The sequence below is a fragment of the Hippichthys cyanospilos genome, chromosome 2 (genome assembly GCF_059441005.1).
Source record: "Hippichthys cyanospilos isolate Australia breed blue-spotted pipefish chromosome 2, RoL_Hcya_1.0, whole genome shotgun sequence".
NCBI lineage: Eukaryota > Metazoa > Chordata > Actinopteri > Syngnathiformes > Syngnathidae > Hippichthys > Hippichthys cyanospilos.
Window position 1 is genome coordinate 15,652,940 of NC_142370.1, and position 15,715 is coordinate 15,668,654.

At 39.0% G+C, this 15,715-nt stretch overlaps 1 protein-coding gene across 3 annotated transcripts in view; it reads right to left on the reverse strand.

Annotated features, from left to right (window-relative positions):
- kazna (kazrin, periplakin interacting protein a) overlaps positions 1 to 15,715 on the reverse strand; it is a 119,034-nt gene that overhangs the window by 6,836 nt on the left and 96,483 nt on the right. For 2 of the 3 annotated variants that reach the window (XM_088401475.1, XM_088401492.1), the window contains 6 exons: positions 14,061 to 14,197; positions 12,386 to 12,556; positions 10,893 to 10,976; positions 9,334 to 9,523; positions 8,002 to 8,138; positions 4,914 to 5,037 (listed from right to left, as the gene is read on the reverse strand). In XM_088401475.1, coding sequence (XP_088257601.1) covers positions 4,914 to 5,037; positions 8,002 to 8,138; positions 9,334 to 9,523; positions 10,893 to 10,976; positions 12,386 to 12,556; positions 14,061 to 14,197 — 843 coding nt within the window. The remainder of the gene's footprint in view (positions 1 to 4,913; positions 5,038 to 8,001; positions 8,139 to 9,333; positions 9,524 to 10,892; positions 10,977 to 12,385; positions 12,557 to 14,060; positions 14,198 to 15,715) is intronic. The other variant, XM_088401482.1, reaches the window with a different exon arrangement.

Consider the following 15,715-nt stretch of genomic DNA (forward strand, 5'->3'; position numbering starts at 1 on the left):
GGCTATGATTTTCCCTTTACAAGTGATATGATTTTTTTTCCCCATGACGGTTTTGACCAGTTTTGAGCTTTCATTGAGATCCTGGAAAATGTACATTTCAAAATAACATTAATGGCGCCACTGTATTGCAGTGCAAAGTGACTAGTCTTTGCATTGTGTCGTTAAGTGCACATCGCCAGTAGGTGGCAATGTGGAGCTAGTATTTGTCCTACAGGCAAGAACTACAGTCTTGAGCATCGTCATGAATCGTGTGCTCCCAGGTGCAAAACTTTTCAACCAATATGCATCTCATACTTTCTGTGTATGAATTGTTGTTGGTTTGATACTGAGACAAGAGAAACATGAATTGCCTGTTGCGAAACACTTTCACAAAGGATGCTGTTGTACAACAGCAGATTTATTCATATACGGTCATAATACTATTATTAATTTACTCAGATTGAGGAAAACCTTCCATTAATAAGCAATAGATAAATAGATAAAAGTGGATGGATTTTGCTGATTTAACTCAAATTCCACAAAGCATAGAGGCAAAAATCATTTAAGTACTTAAGCAACAGCTTTCTGTAATATTTTTCTTGCTCATGTATCTAAAGCAACCGAACTATTAGAAGCACCTGCATAATCAAAGCTGAAAAAAAGATCCCATTTTTTGCTGATGTTAAAAATTCTTATAACATATACGATTGTAAGAGGGACTCAGTTAAAACTGTGGTCAATCTCCTGCACCCAAAATCAGAGCGATTGTGAAGTTGTGTTCTGTGGAAATCTGTCGAAAGCTTTCTTTTAGTGTGTTTGAGAAGTGATTCTCAGCTGGTGGGTCGGGACTAAGAACCAGGTCATGGAAAGGTACAGTTGTCAAAAAGATCAAATTATAATTCAGGTAAAATATTTGGAACATAAAGCAACTTATTGCTAAATTATTTTATAGCGACTTGGCAAAACATTGCGTGCAGGTTTTACACCAATTAGTGATGCAATTTTCCGGCTAGGTTAGGGTGTACCTTCCTGAAAAAAAAAAAATTACTTTAAGGTTGATAAGCATTGCTCTACATCACGCTGTAAACATTTTGACTTCGTTGGTTCAAGCTGGCAAAAAAACGGCAAGTTACAGTATTTGATCTATGAAATGTCTTATTCAATTCCTATGCCTTTTTGTGACTTTAAGTCTCTTCTTATTGCTGTTACAACATGCTGATGCCACTTTGTGACACTTTGAGCGCAGTGCCCTTTGAATCCTAAGCAAACAGCGTTATCTGCTGATGACGACAACACATGATTATTTTACCAGTCAGCAAGCTGCAAAAAGTAGTGAAAAACTGAACAGTTGGAAATGTGTAATCAAAGGTTTAGAGAAGGTCAAATGAATTTCACCTGGAAAAGTTACAATGCATTTAAGATTCATGTTGTAATTCAATCTGGAAGCTCCATTTACTGTAGCCTAAGTGGTGTTTGTTTTCAATTTTCAATTTTCATTTCCTTGCTTTTGACCTGAATGATAATGAAATGCGGGTCCCGGGGTGACAACGGTTGAGAACCATTGCAGTTAGTGCAAACAAAACGTTCCGTGTTTCCAGCATGGTGTCCTTTCCTGCTCAATGTCATCCCGATTGCACTGGCGAAGAAGTGCGCTCACGTTTGAAGGGAGCGGAAAGGAGGCCATTTGAAAGCATCCTCGAACACATGCACAAACAAGGCACACAGGATTAGAGCCATGACAAATGAGCACCCACAAATATTAAAACACGGGGAAAGAGAGGACAGCCACATGAAAATTCAACATGATTGATTTTTATTTTAAAATATTCTTATCTTATTTAGATCTTGTCTCTCCTTTGTTTATTTTTCTTTTGTTTATCCATGCCTTTCAAAATGTCGCACATTCACATCTCACAAGTTGAAAATTAAAGTCTGCGCTCTGCTGAACCAGTTTCGAATCACAAAAATTCAATAATATTAGTTTTCTCTAATGTCTTATTTACAACAAGTAAAACATCTGAGCAACAAAATAAAATAAAAAGAAACACGGGGTGTCAAAAACGTGTTTCTTTTTCTTGGATTCTTCTGAAAGTTGGCAAGGGAACAAATTGAAAACCTCAGCGTTTCATGAAATAAACAGTCGAGAGTGGCTTAGACATACAATCCAATTGGTAACTGCTTTTACAGTTAAAGTTTCATAGGGTGAGCTCGTAATATCAATTCCGTAATGTTGCAGGGGAAAGTGTGGCCCGATTCACATCAGGAGAAGAGAGTTCCTGAGGGCGAGGTAGTGCAGACCCCAGCTTTATCCAGCAAAAGCACATACATAATATGCCCATTGTCATTGTCTTTCCCTTGAACACTTCCTATTAATAACCTTTAGCACCACTTTAATTGCATTTTTGCAGGAAAGGGCCATGACCCCCTCACCCTGCCCTCGATTTCTGCACAGGTTCTTTTGCCTTTTGGAAAAAGGCCGCCTAAACCCTGGAATGGGCAATAGCCAAGTGCAGGGCACACTAGGAAAAACACAACCAATTTGTGTTAGTCTTGAACAACACGTCCAGGCCTCTCAAAAGTTGCAATAGACTGTGGGTTGGGAGCCCTGATGACAATGATGTGTGGTCACCAGAGTTGGGAGTAACATGTTACAAAAATAGTCAAGGAATAAAGTACAGTGGACCCACGGGTTATGGCGTCCCTGGCTTACGTTTTTTTTTTTCACGTTACGATGTGCTTTACGATTAACATCAACAACTGTCATGACCTGTGGGGTTTGTTGTTTTGCCTTCCTCTTGAGGCATTTTTAGGTAATTGCTCTTATTTTCTGTAGGCGTCAAATTGCCTCCGCTGCAATGCGTCACTACAATGCTGGTCTGCTATTGGTCAACGTCTCGAGTCCCTAAGATAATGGTCTAGTGGTCTAGATAATGGTCAGTGTGATGGTGTCACGAAGATGGGGCACGGCGTCACAAAGATGGCTGCCTAAAGACTTGTTCTCGTGTGAGAGTGCTTTCAATATCATATTTATTATGCATTTTAGTGCTTAATTCAAACTTGAATTGGTTATCCATGAGTCCCAAGATTGCTAGTGATGTTAAAGATGGAAGTAAGAAGATGTTTTATATGAAAACAAAGCTGGAGATAATCAAGAAATACAAAGAAAGCTAAGCTAGCCCAGCCTAGGCTACCCTTACTAGGGAATATGGCCATAACTAGCATCAACTCAAAGGAAAATAAATCCTTTATATATTTTTCATTTATGATGTTATTTAATTGTATGCACGTAAGTAGCACTCACTATACTATTTTGATACCAGTTTTTAATATGTATATACAATTTTGATGTTTTTACCTGGGGTTTTACACGCTAGCTAATTAACATAGGTTTGGATTGCCCGCCATGCGGCGAATTCGCGTTACGATCCCAACCGTGGAACGGATTAATCTCGTAAAACAGGGGCCCACTTATTACGATGAGCACCTCAACATTCCACTATGAAATATATCTTGATGTGCATCGCATCATTCTTTTCTTAGAGAGAAAAAGCTTAGTGGAATGGCATGTTTACAGTACTGAAAAGTCAAGTAAAATGACAACAAAAAAGTCATTGCCATCATACTCGCCTGAAGTAAGTCGTACCCTTTTGAATCATAACATAATCTCACTGGGTCCAGCCCCATTGAATTATTCCAATTCCATTTAAATATGAGTTGATACCTCAAAGAATCATTACATGCTGAATGTCTTTCTTGCCTACCAAAATATGTGCACATTGTCAAAAATAGTTCTTTTATCGTGTAGATTAAAGTGCGTGTTGAAATTGACAAATGAACCATTTATTTATCTACACAATTTGAGGTTAGAATGTTGGCGCAGCGACTTTGGAAAATGATTTGCCGAGCTCTGAGTTATAGTCTTCAATAAACCTAAAATGTATGTCTTTGTAATGTGGGAGGAAGCCGGAAGACCCAGAAAAAGCCATACAAGCACAAGGAGAACATGCAAATTCCACGCAGGCTGGCCGGAATCGAGGATCTAACTTAAAACCTCGCACTCTAATGGCTAAAGTTAACTAATGGCTCAAGCTTTTGTCGTATGTGTGTCTAATTTTGTGAGGATCCCTTGCACTTCATTTTTAGTTACCGATCATTTGAGAGCGGTGTGTGTTGCAGGAGTAACTGACCTCTCTTTTCTCAAAGCAAACAGTTAGTGTTAGTTCACGTTAGGGACAGTGGAGTCAGAGTCGCATGCGTTGTGGGACGGGAGCTACAGTATGTGCATGCATGGGACAACACGGCACGTTCAAACGCTTCTATCCGAACAGATAGAAATCACATTTGCCACAATTCCTGCCGGGCCTCACGTTGCTAGGGAACAAAGTGGCTTAAGTGGAGGATTCATTCCGCTAACTAAACGAGGCGCTCGCTCAGTTTTCCTGAGAGTAGACAGAATGGAATGAATTTGAAGGGGTCTGCATGTCGCCCACAGGAAAACCGTTCCCATCATGGTAGTGTGGAAAGACAGGGCATGAACCAAGCAGGACGGTATATGGGGCAGGAGGGTTAAAAGGTAGTCAGGGTTATACATCAAAATAAGAAAAGGCATTCGGGACAAGAGACATTTACACATACACACACAAAGTGCACATCAACTGCCGTTATTTACATGAACAGCAGTCCTTCAAGTTTGCAATTGAGTGAAAATACAAATAAAGAATCCATATCCAACACGTAGTTGCGTTTTGGTTTACAGTAATGTACATACACGCAGGTGCAATTTGCTTGGTCACACACACAAACACACACCTCCAGAAATGCTCACTGTCACGCGCACAAACACAACACCGTCCTCTGATCTTTTTCCACAGAGGCTCTGTGTGGCCTTTACCAGTCTGCGTCCTCCTCTATGTAATAATCGGGTGTTGCAGTACCATCAAACAGACCGGGCTCCAGGGACTTGCGCTGCTTTCCTCGGGTGAAGACTCGCGACAAAGAGCCCAGGCCCATCTTCTCCTTCTTCTTCTTACATTTCGCCACCTCGAGATCTTCTAGAGACTGAAGGACAAACAAAAGGAGGCGTGACGAAAGAGAAAACGATGTTGGCGAGAAATAGCAAGATGTGAGTAGCGAGGCCAAATTTGTCATGCTGCCGGGCGAGCACATTCAAAGACAGTAAAAAGCCTGTTTGCAAGCGCAGCAGCCCAACTCACTTTGATAGGACTAACATGTGCTACTGTTTTTTTTGGTTTGTGCTGAAAATCTTAACTTTTGTACAAAGCAGAAAGAAATTTTGTCAGAAAGTACCAGAATGATCAAAAGAGTGCAAGTACAACTCAGATGACACTTTCACAGGGACCCACCAATGTGACGCCCCGTTGCTCACATCACTGGTAAGTTTGAAGACGATAAGGGTTACCTCGCAAAGCCAGCGGCACTCCATAAATTGAAAGAGGGAATTGGAAAACAGCAATGTTCCACAATGTTGAATCCATTGCTCTGTGTAATCCACGGTGGTTGAAAATAACAGAAGCCGTTTTGAGCATCTGAGCACATGCGAGAATGACGAGACTAGAGGGAGAGGGCTTGTATTTTTGTTTTGTGTCATTGAATTGTTTTAAATTTTATACACGCTCTTAAATAAAACAAATAACAAGAGCAATAGCCAGTCAAAGCACACTTTGTGGACAGCCAGTGTATGAGAAAGCGATGATGTATTTTCAATTTCTGCACACAGCGTGCAATTTGGGCCGGCTAAGATTAAAGCTATCATGGAGTTGTATGGTTGTAACCTGTGTTATGCAGTGTAAAAACACCCAATTGTTCTGCTTCTTGACACCACAATTGTAACCCAGTGTGGTCCATGAGTAACTAGGCGAGTGGATTGTTCAGGCGCATGCATTTAAGTGTCTAAAAGCCTTGTGTGTGAGAAAATTACTTAAAAGATAAAACTTACCGGTACATTATGTTCCAAACTTAGCTTTGATGTGATGATTAAATTTTAGTGCCATCATTATCCTTGTCTATACTCGTTTAAGGTTATATAATCATAGAGATAATAGTGTCTTGTGTTGAATTGTTTGTAGAAACTCAAAAAATAAATGAATGAGGCGGGCTTATGACAGAACTTGTTCTTTTTCAATACAATTTTAGGCCAACTTCAACTTACTTAAAAACCACACTCGATACACTCATACAGAAGACATTCTACAAAAACTAAACAGACACAAATGGCAGTCGGCTGCAGCGGGTGACATGGAAGTGGATTTTCACTTCCGATCACCCCCCCCCCCCCCCCACACACACACACACACAAAAGAATCCAATCCAGACCATAAAAAAACAAATAAAAAAAACAATCCTGTCTTGACTCCCCACAGTAAAAAAAACAAACTTCTGTAGACACATTTTGTCCTTCTCCAGATTTGAATGACTTCCACTTTCCACTCTCTTTTTGAAGGTAAGCTACATTTTATATGTGTATATATATATATATATATATATATATATATATATATATATATATATATATATATATATATATATATATATATATATATATACACACACACACACAAAGGAATGTTGTGAAGACTTTGCAAACTTTATCTGTCAGACATGGCTTCTAAAATTGCTAGTGGGGGTAAAGGAAGTAAGAGGATGATGACAATAGAAACCAAGCAGGAGATAATAAAAAAAAAATACAAAGGAGGCGCACGCATAGTTAACCTTGCTCATGAGTATGGCCGTAACCGCTCGGCAATCTTCTAAGGACAACACATTCCTTGCCATGGGACGGACCTCGGTCAACAACAAAATGGAGAGGCTTCTTCTATTATGGATTAAAGAGAAGGAAATCGCCGGTGATATGTTCTAGCTTGAGAAAAGTTCTTGTTTAAGAAAATCAGTAAATTCTGCGGGTTGGTCTCTGCTCCCCTCTGCCTCCACCCAGCTCAAGTCACGTCGCCCCAAAGGTAAATGTCATTTTTCCTTTTCATATTTGTTGTTTAATTTAACTGTACAGTAGATTATGTTACTAATTTTTAATATGTGTATAAAGTCGTGATGCTTTTACCTAAGGTTTTTTTCACGCGTTGCACGCATTCACTAATTAACATAGGCCTGGATTGCCCGTCATACGAGCAGTTCAAGTTATGAGCGTAGCCGCTGAACGGATTAAGTTCGTAACATGGGCGCCCACTGTACTTCCATTTTACTAATTAATTCATGTTTTTGCAATTGGAATACCCACACAATTTCTACTTTTTTTCAGTTTTTCCCTTGTATCTTCGACATTATTTGGCCTATTCACACCGTTTCAACTTTAAAAAAGTTATAGATTGTTCTTTCCATTGCCATTCACTTCAATTCACTTATTAATTTATGTTTTTGCAATTCGAATCCTCACACAATTTCCACTTTTTTTTCCATTATTTTCCTTTGTGTCTTTTACAATATTTTGCCTTTTCAAACTATTCCTACTTTATATATTAAAGATTGTTCTTTCCACTGCCATACGCTTCCTTTCACCGATTAATTTATGTTATTGCAAATTGAATACCCACACAATTTCCACCTTTTTCAGTGTTTCCCTTGTATCTTCTACATTAATTGGTCTATTCAAACCATTCCAACTTTGTGATATTCCTTTTTCTTCACAGATTCAGCCCATTCAAACATTAAACGTCATTCCACCATTCAACGCCTCTCCCTTCAGTGCTCATGCCTTCACATGCAATTTCTTCAGGGATTGCACATTTTCTATTTAAAGTTAACTCCCATCCAGTGGAAATCTCACAGGACTCCCATGACCTGCGAAATTACTGAAAAAATGTCACCCTCTAGTATGCTATACTTCATTTTTGGTTCGTGGCGATGGTGTGTATTACAGAGGAGACTGTGGGCAGCAACAAAATGGACGGCTGGAGCAAAGTGGAGCTTGTGGTGAATGTTTCAGCGTGACCGTACAGGGGCAGCAGAGTGGCAGTGTGGGAGTTTGCAGCATTAGCGGGCATCTCTTACATTGCAGAGCGAGTGAGTCCGATGACGTGGAGAGTTGATGTCACTAGGTGTGGACGACCTGTCTCCCTCCACAGCCGAGGCGTCGGAGATGATGGAGGGCTGACGCGAGTGACACGGGCTCACCCGCACAGCAGCCACTAAATGGGATGAGAGGGGCAGGGGGAAAGCTTGATATTTTTTATACAGGCGGGCTTTGCCGCCGAAAAAAAAAAAAAAAAAAACCTGTCAAAACGGGATTCTTGTGATATTTTTTACAGTCATGTATAGACATAATACAAAATCAAATGCCTGAAATTATATGCAATCATGCGCAGTTGCCAAGCAACAGTGGGCCAGTGAGATTCATACATTTAAGCCAACGGTGATTTTACACCTGTTTCTATTTTTCTGCTTGCCTTTCATTTTGCACATTAAACACGACACCTACACATCATTGAATGACTTAAGAATTTGTCATAATTTACTACAATGGAGTAAGTTGCTTATTCGATGATGCATTGATATTCTATCCGCAGACCACAGCAATCCCTAACCCATCCATCCACCTTCTATAGCCGCTTATCCTCACAAGGGTCACAGGCTCAGCTGGCTTCGGGCAGCAGGCGGTTGAAAGCCTCAACCCGGTTGCCAGTCAATCGCAGGAAATCCTTAACATTTTTTAAATGTATTTCATTGTAATTAATATGACTCCAGTCCATATTTCTCTTCAAAATTCTGACCATTCTCATTTTGTTTGATAAAGTATAACATGTTGTATGAATGGACATTGTAAATAGTACTGCTAGCTCTGACATGAATACTAAACATAACATTTTTGCAAGAAAGATGAGATTTTACTTTCCACCACTGCCATTGTACCTTTCAGCCATTCTTGTGGTCCTGCTGATATAATGAATATTTGAAGACTACTTCAAGTAGCAGCAATCGCATAGCCAAAGCGATCCATGTTCTACTTGTCTTTTTGTACTTAGGATAGGTACAGACATACAAAGATTGTCGCCTCGCCGGCCAAACTGCTCAAATTCACAAGACAAGAAATAAAATTTGTGAATAGTTGGCGTCAAGCATTACTCATCAGTGCACAGTATTAGACGTCTAATTGTTTGAATCCCAGCGATGTGACGTTCACAAATAAACCGAGTCTTGAACCACAATTCACTGTAAACTGTCTGATTCTGATGATTTCAGTTTAAATTGTTGAAAAGCGCAAAATAAGGAACAGTGGTAAACTAGCTGCTGCATCCAACAAGGACATGGAATGATGGGTTATGGCAGAGTCACAAGCGAACATGGCGTGAACAGGTCCATGCAACGGCTCATTGACGCAACTACCTTGTCTGTCGGCGGGATGGCCTGTGTGTACGTAGAGGGTCTGCTGACTCTGTCGGATGGCAGCAGTGAGAGGAAGGTCAGCCTGCATCACCCACTCTTGGTTGTTGCCGTTGACAACCGTCTCTGTCGGCATGGCCAGGGAGTGACGCTTAGGCACATCCTTGGTAAGGGTGGCTAGTGACTGTTTGGCCTTGGGAAGGGAGAGGAAAAGAGACAAGTCATTTAGTTGCATACAGTATATTATACTGTGCATTCTCTCACTGGAGCCGTAAAGATTAGGTAATGTCCAAGTTAGCTGTCACTTAATCTATTTCAAATTGCAGGAGAAAAAAATACATGAAAGTTTCACCACATTTTCATTGACTATTCGGTGAGAATTCGTTGCGCTTCCTCTGCAAGTCAGCAGGGAGCGAGACTGAGTGTCATGCAAAAGGCGGAAAATTGCCAGTGCTGTAAAGTGATTTATTACTCCCACCACCTCCAGAATGATAACTGCCTTCATAAACTCTTCAAAATAAAGCTGGGCATTATGGTATGAGTGTGTCATCATAAGTAATTTATATCGATATTTCATACTGATTGATTTATTTTTCCAAATTACTCTGGGGAGAAAATCAGGTGAATTTACACAAATATGTTTTAAAATATAGATAAAAGTGTATCTCCCGAGCGCAGAAGGAAAAATATAAATGATTCATCAGGGAAAATGGCATCCAATTGTATTTTGTTTACACTGGCTTTATTAGAGCAAGCTTGTAAGAGCCTACGAAACGTTCTGTCTGAGACGCTATCAAAAAAATCTATTAAAACGATTAAAGATAAAATATAAAACAATTAAAGATAACATTTGAAGCAAACAACTGTCAAGAAAAAAATACCATAACGTTCAAAATATCTGATAGCAAAACACAGCTTGATTCTCCAAATGTTCTCGGCACAAATCTAATGTCATACTGTGGTCAGGTGTCTAGTATGGTCTATAGTAATAAAAATTATTTATGTTAGGCTTTTGCACTCTTACGGCAAATTCCCGCTATGCAAAGTAACTGAGACATTGGTGCTCAGTTGTTTTGTATTGAAAACATCATTATTCAGTCATTACTTTAACAAGGTCCACAGTAAGGTGATGGAGCCTTCGAAGATTGATTTTGTTAATATTTCTCTGCATTAAACTCTGGTAAGTATGTCAGCGTTTGAATTATGCATGAAATGTATTCCCCCCTCCCATGCAAAAGCAGGATAGTGCAAATCAAGAGCACCACAATCAGCAAACACCACTTCGTTATACCGATCAAACAATCATCAATCACCAGATCTGACATGCAAAACAAAACATAATCACAACCGTTCATTAGTGGTCATAATGTTGGCTTTTTTTCCCGAGAGCTAAGTCACATTCTGATCAATCATACAAGGAATTCACTGCTGGATCAATTGAGGTGAGCTGGGGATTAGTCAAACACGTATTCAGGACAAAAATTAGGGGTCTTTCAAAGGGTCGAGGAGGGTAAGACAAGTTCGAGGCAAAACTAAACAGGGCGGGGGAGGGTCCATCTTACCGCCATCACCCTTGGGGAGAAGTCCCTGTCACCGAGCCGCTCAAACACCCGGAACTCCATTCTTTGATTGACACAGTTACTGATCTGAATGGGGTTGGACACAGGATGGCCATTTTGCACATTCACATTATATCTAAAACGTTATCATGGCCATGAGAGCAGATTTTGCTATATATATATATATATATATATATATATATATATATATATATATATATATATATATATATGTATATATATATATATATATATATATATATATATTTTTTTTTTTTTTTTTTTTTTTTGAAAGCAAATAAACACAAAAACTACATCATTGTCATGACGCCTTGTCAAGCTGTAAATATCACTATTCAGTATTTTAATTATTGCTAAAAATGTATGTGGAATTTAATCACGCCTTGAGGCAATTGGGACAAAATGAATTCCACTAATTTGCTGCAAATGACAGAGGCGCTATTGATTGTTGAGTCAGCCTTAACTAGTTTACAGAAGGAAAAAAAACATGACAACAGTACATTTGCTACACAGCATTTGAGTAAATCTTGAAACAAATCAGAAAGAAAAAATAATTGTAAAATTGTAAAGTTCGATACAACAACATTACGCTCAATTCTTAAGTCATCATCAAAACTGATACCAAGTACCGATACCAATACTACTTTTGGTCTGTAAAATTTCAGAAAAAAAAATGTGGACAAATAAGCACAAAGACAGCCCAACAAATCTTAATATGGTAATTTTCCTTAAAACTACAGAAAAAATACATTTTCTGATACTCTAACTTAAGAGTTCCGTTTTACAAAACGAAATTAGAGAAATAGAAAATTTACTTTTTTGCAGTTTTCTGCAGTTTTAAGGAAAATTTCTATATTAGGATGCTAAGTGGTTAGCACGTCGACATCACATTTCATCACAGTACCGGGTTCAATTGCAGCTCACCCTGGCAAATACTTATTTATAATTATTTCTTTTTGAGAACAGGTCTGACACTTTATGTTGATTATTTTTTTGTGGGAAAATATTAATTAATAATTGAGTTATTACTTTTTGATAACAGATCTCCTCTTTGGTCCAAAACAGGAAACTTTCTGTTGATAATTTTGTGGACCAATGCAAATGAAGTTTGAACGGTTCTAAAGTTTAATAAAGCAGACAATGATGGCATGTTTTAAGTCTTGTTTTTTTAAACCCAAATAAGCTTTGCACTGGTGAAGGAGTACTTGGCTGAAAACACATTTCACAGGAGGTATATCACTGAAAAAAGGGTGAGAAACACTGCCCTAAAATAAGGCAGGTATTGGCCCTGATACCAATACCTTGAAGTATCAAATTGCAGCAATTGTTATGCCCACCTTTACAAAGCAGAATTAAGCCAACTAACTAGTAATGGCTACAGACATACGTATGTATGGAGCACTGTACTGTAGCGTTAGTTGTTTATGAAATGAAATTCTGGACATAATTGCTTGTTCTTTATTCTTTCATCTCACCATGGCCAGTTCAGCCTCCAGCTCCTTGATTCGGTTTTCCTTGAGGTCCAGCTGTGTGCGCAGCATTCCCGTGTGCTCGGTGGCTTCCTTGCTCTGCCGCCGTAGGTCCCACTTCTCTCTCTCCAGAATGTCTTTCTCTTTGGCGAGCGCTTTCACCGCATCCTCACTTTCCTGGTGGACAACAAGAGACATGTACTGCAGTTGCTGAGTGCGTCTCCAAACAACGAGGAAACGCAGTTTTCTGCCCATCTTGCTGGCAGCTAGCAATGCCAGCTACGGTACAAATTATGGGTGGGAATCTTTTACTGTCTGACGATTGGATTCAATTCCGATTTTGGGGTCTCCGAATCAATTCAGAATCGATTTTTTGTTCAAAACAATTTTCGATTCTTAACGACTCAATTTAATTAAAAGTGAATCGATTTTCAATTCAAAATTATTTTCGATTCTAAACGACTCGATTCAATTAAAAATGAATCCCGCTCCAATCCATTTATGTGCAAAGAATCATCATACAACGGAAAAGTTTCTTTATTTTTTTTTTACATTTATTAATTCTTGATTTGTAAGGAACATGCCTTTCCTCCCCAAAAAAGCATGTGGACAACTGCTGCTTTTTGAAGCTAGCTATAAATTGTATACCTTCTATTGTATCAAATAAAACGAAAAATGCATTACGATGCGTTACAATTCGATTCGTTGTCATTTCACAAGAAATTGAAGTACCAAAACTCAGTGATGTAGTGAAAGGCAGAACAATTAACTTATTCACTGCCTTTAATTTTGTTTCAATTACTCTCAGGTTTGCACAAAAGCAAAACTGTAGTGGAGACACAATTATTGTAAAAAAACAAAAACAAAAACAAACATGTCATGATGCGTTTTTTGAGAAGTGCCAAGTATTTTGCCAGTGCAATGGAAATTTTTCTCCCCCTGCATTTCTTGGGTCATTTGACCAAGCCTGGTCACGTGACTAGCATTGCTCTTATCTTTGGATTCATGGTGGCTGTAAAAAATGAGGTTTTGTAAACAACTCTGGCCATTGTATGCCCGTATTTGAGTTCACTGACACGCGCGCACGCTCACTCTCTTCCTCTTAATTTTGCAAACTGGAAATGAGGGATGAGAATCTTTGGCTGTCTAACAATTTGATTCTTATTTGTGGGTCTACGTTTGGATTCTGAATTGATTTTCAACTCAAAATTATTTGATTGACAATCCTGCCTCAATCTATAGATGTGTAAATAATCATGGTCTACTTCAGTCTTTTTTATAAAACAGAATGACAAATAATGACATTAAACTGACTTTTTTTTTTTTTATGAAGCACAAAAACAGCGTGTGGACCCTAACTGCTGCGACTCTATTCTTTATTTTGATTAATTGACATTCTAAATACTAGAATGGAAGAGAGAAACCTTGTTATTTGATTAGCTATTATAAACATCAGACGGGAATGGACAACTATGAATTTCTCTCCGCAATAATATCACCAGATGTGGGCGACTTTACTTTGTTTTGCTAGTGCATCATTTGTCATTCATCAGAGCCCGTCTTACCGTTGTTAGAAATTGTAAACGAAATGGACAATGAACTTAAGTTTGTCCACTCAATAGGCATGCTACAAATGTGACAGAAAGGAAGAAAAAAAAAAGCTGGTATATTTGTTTTGTACTTTTCTGTGTTGGTCGTAGTTGCGAATAAAATCACGGAGCTGTTCCTCTCTGCTCTCCAGTGTGGCGTAAAGTTGCTGCATCTGATTCACCAGGTCTGCCTTTTCCGCTTTGAGACGCTTGCGGTCTGACTTCATGGCTGATAGAAAGGAAAGGAAGAGAGACCATTGTTAGCGCAGTACTGTGGCCAAGCAAGGGCTTATTGGTCTTACAAAACAGATGATTTGTTGGTGCACATTTGTTCACACACAATAGACTTGGAACATTCGGTGCAATATTTACACAGAGCTTTTTCAACTTTTTTAGTCATTGTTGAACACTGAGTTCAATGGTTTCTGAACCTAATTAATGAATAGCGCAGTTATTTGAACAGAACACTATCCACCGAGTTTTGAGACTTTTTGCTTCTATCTTTTTATGGTCGTACTGACCATATTTCATGCTGGGAAGGATACAAGCTTGAGGGACGTGATTTTAAAAGAGTCTGGTGGGGCAATGGAATTTTGTGTGTGCTTACAGCTTGCACTCAAAAGAGCACACAGACACATTTGTTCAAGTATAGGAAAGCATATCTCAGAGTCACACACACAATACAACAGGATAGTGACTTAACCTTCTAACTCGGCTGGAATTGATTCAAAACCTCTCGCTCTTAATGCGTGTATGTGAATCCATTTGTGTGTATAGGATCGGTTCAAGTATTTAAAGAATCGAGGAATTCACAGTGAAAAAACATACTGTATAATGGCTGCATGCTTAGGTGGTAAGTCACACATGCAACTATCTCCACATCTCGATTTAGTTACTTTTCTTCAGTCTTGCAGTTATTTTTAATCATTATTAGGCATTTTTGACCTGTCAACCACGCATGGCGAAGAATAATGTTTCATTACTTTCATTCATACAGCCTTCAAAACAACAAATTTTCTCCCGTTGCTGTCAGTGTTGTCTTTTACCTATTGACGCGAGCTCTTTACTTTTCTAGACATTTGGCGACAGCTTCCATTGTGCATTTGTGTTAGTGTATTCTCACTTTGTACATCCATCTTCGTCTTCAGAGCTTGGCTATTATTTGTGTACAGAAGATCCATAACTGTTTTCAAGGATCGCATCAGTTTGCCTCTTGGTATGCCTTTCTTTGTTTACCTCATTTGTGCTCAGAGGCAGCTGTGTGTCTGTGAATGAACTTTTGAACAGCTCCCCTTTCACAACATGTATCTTGGGAGGCTGCTTGTGGAGTTGGAATATTGTACAAGGACAACATCTGTCACTTTCTAACTTGATAAGTACAGAGTGTTATTAAGGTTTTGGAACTATTTGAAAATTCAGGTGTTACCCCAGCAACTTTAGACTTTTCTATCTCTCTGCCCTCTGCATTGTCAGCTCTGACTCCAGTTATCTGCAATTTAGTCTTCCTCTTTGCCTCCTACATGGCAGCTTTATTTTGCGCATCCTTTTACTGTTAGATGCAGGCGTACACATAAGTGCTGCACAGGTAAACATGCGCGACAGTAATCACTGACGCGTAACGTTCTGTGCTTCACTTCGCACATTTGTGTACCGTACCTAACTTTCGCCCATTACAAAAACCGAGCGAGAGCTGAACTTTTTTTTTATCCCCCTAAAAATGGCTCCAAGATGTGCGGTGGTATGTAGC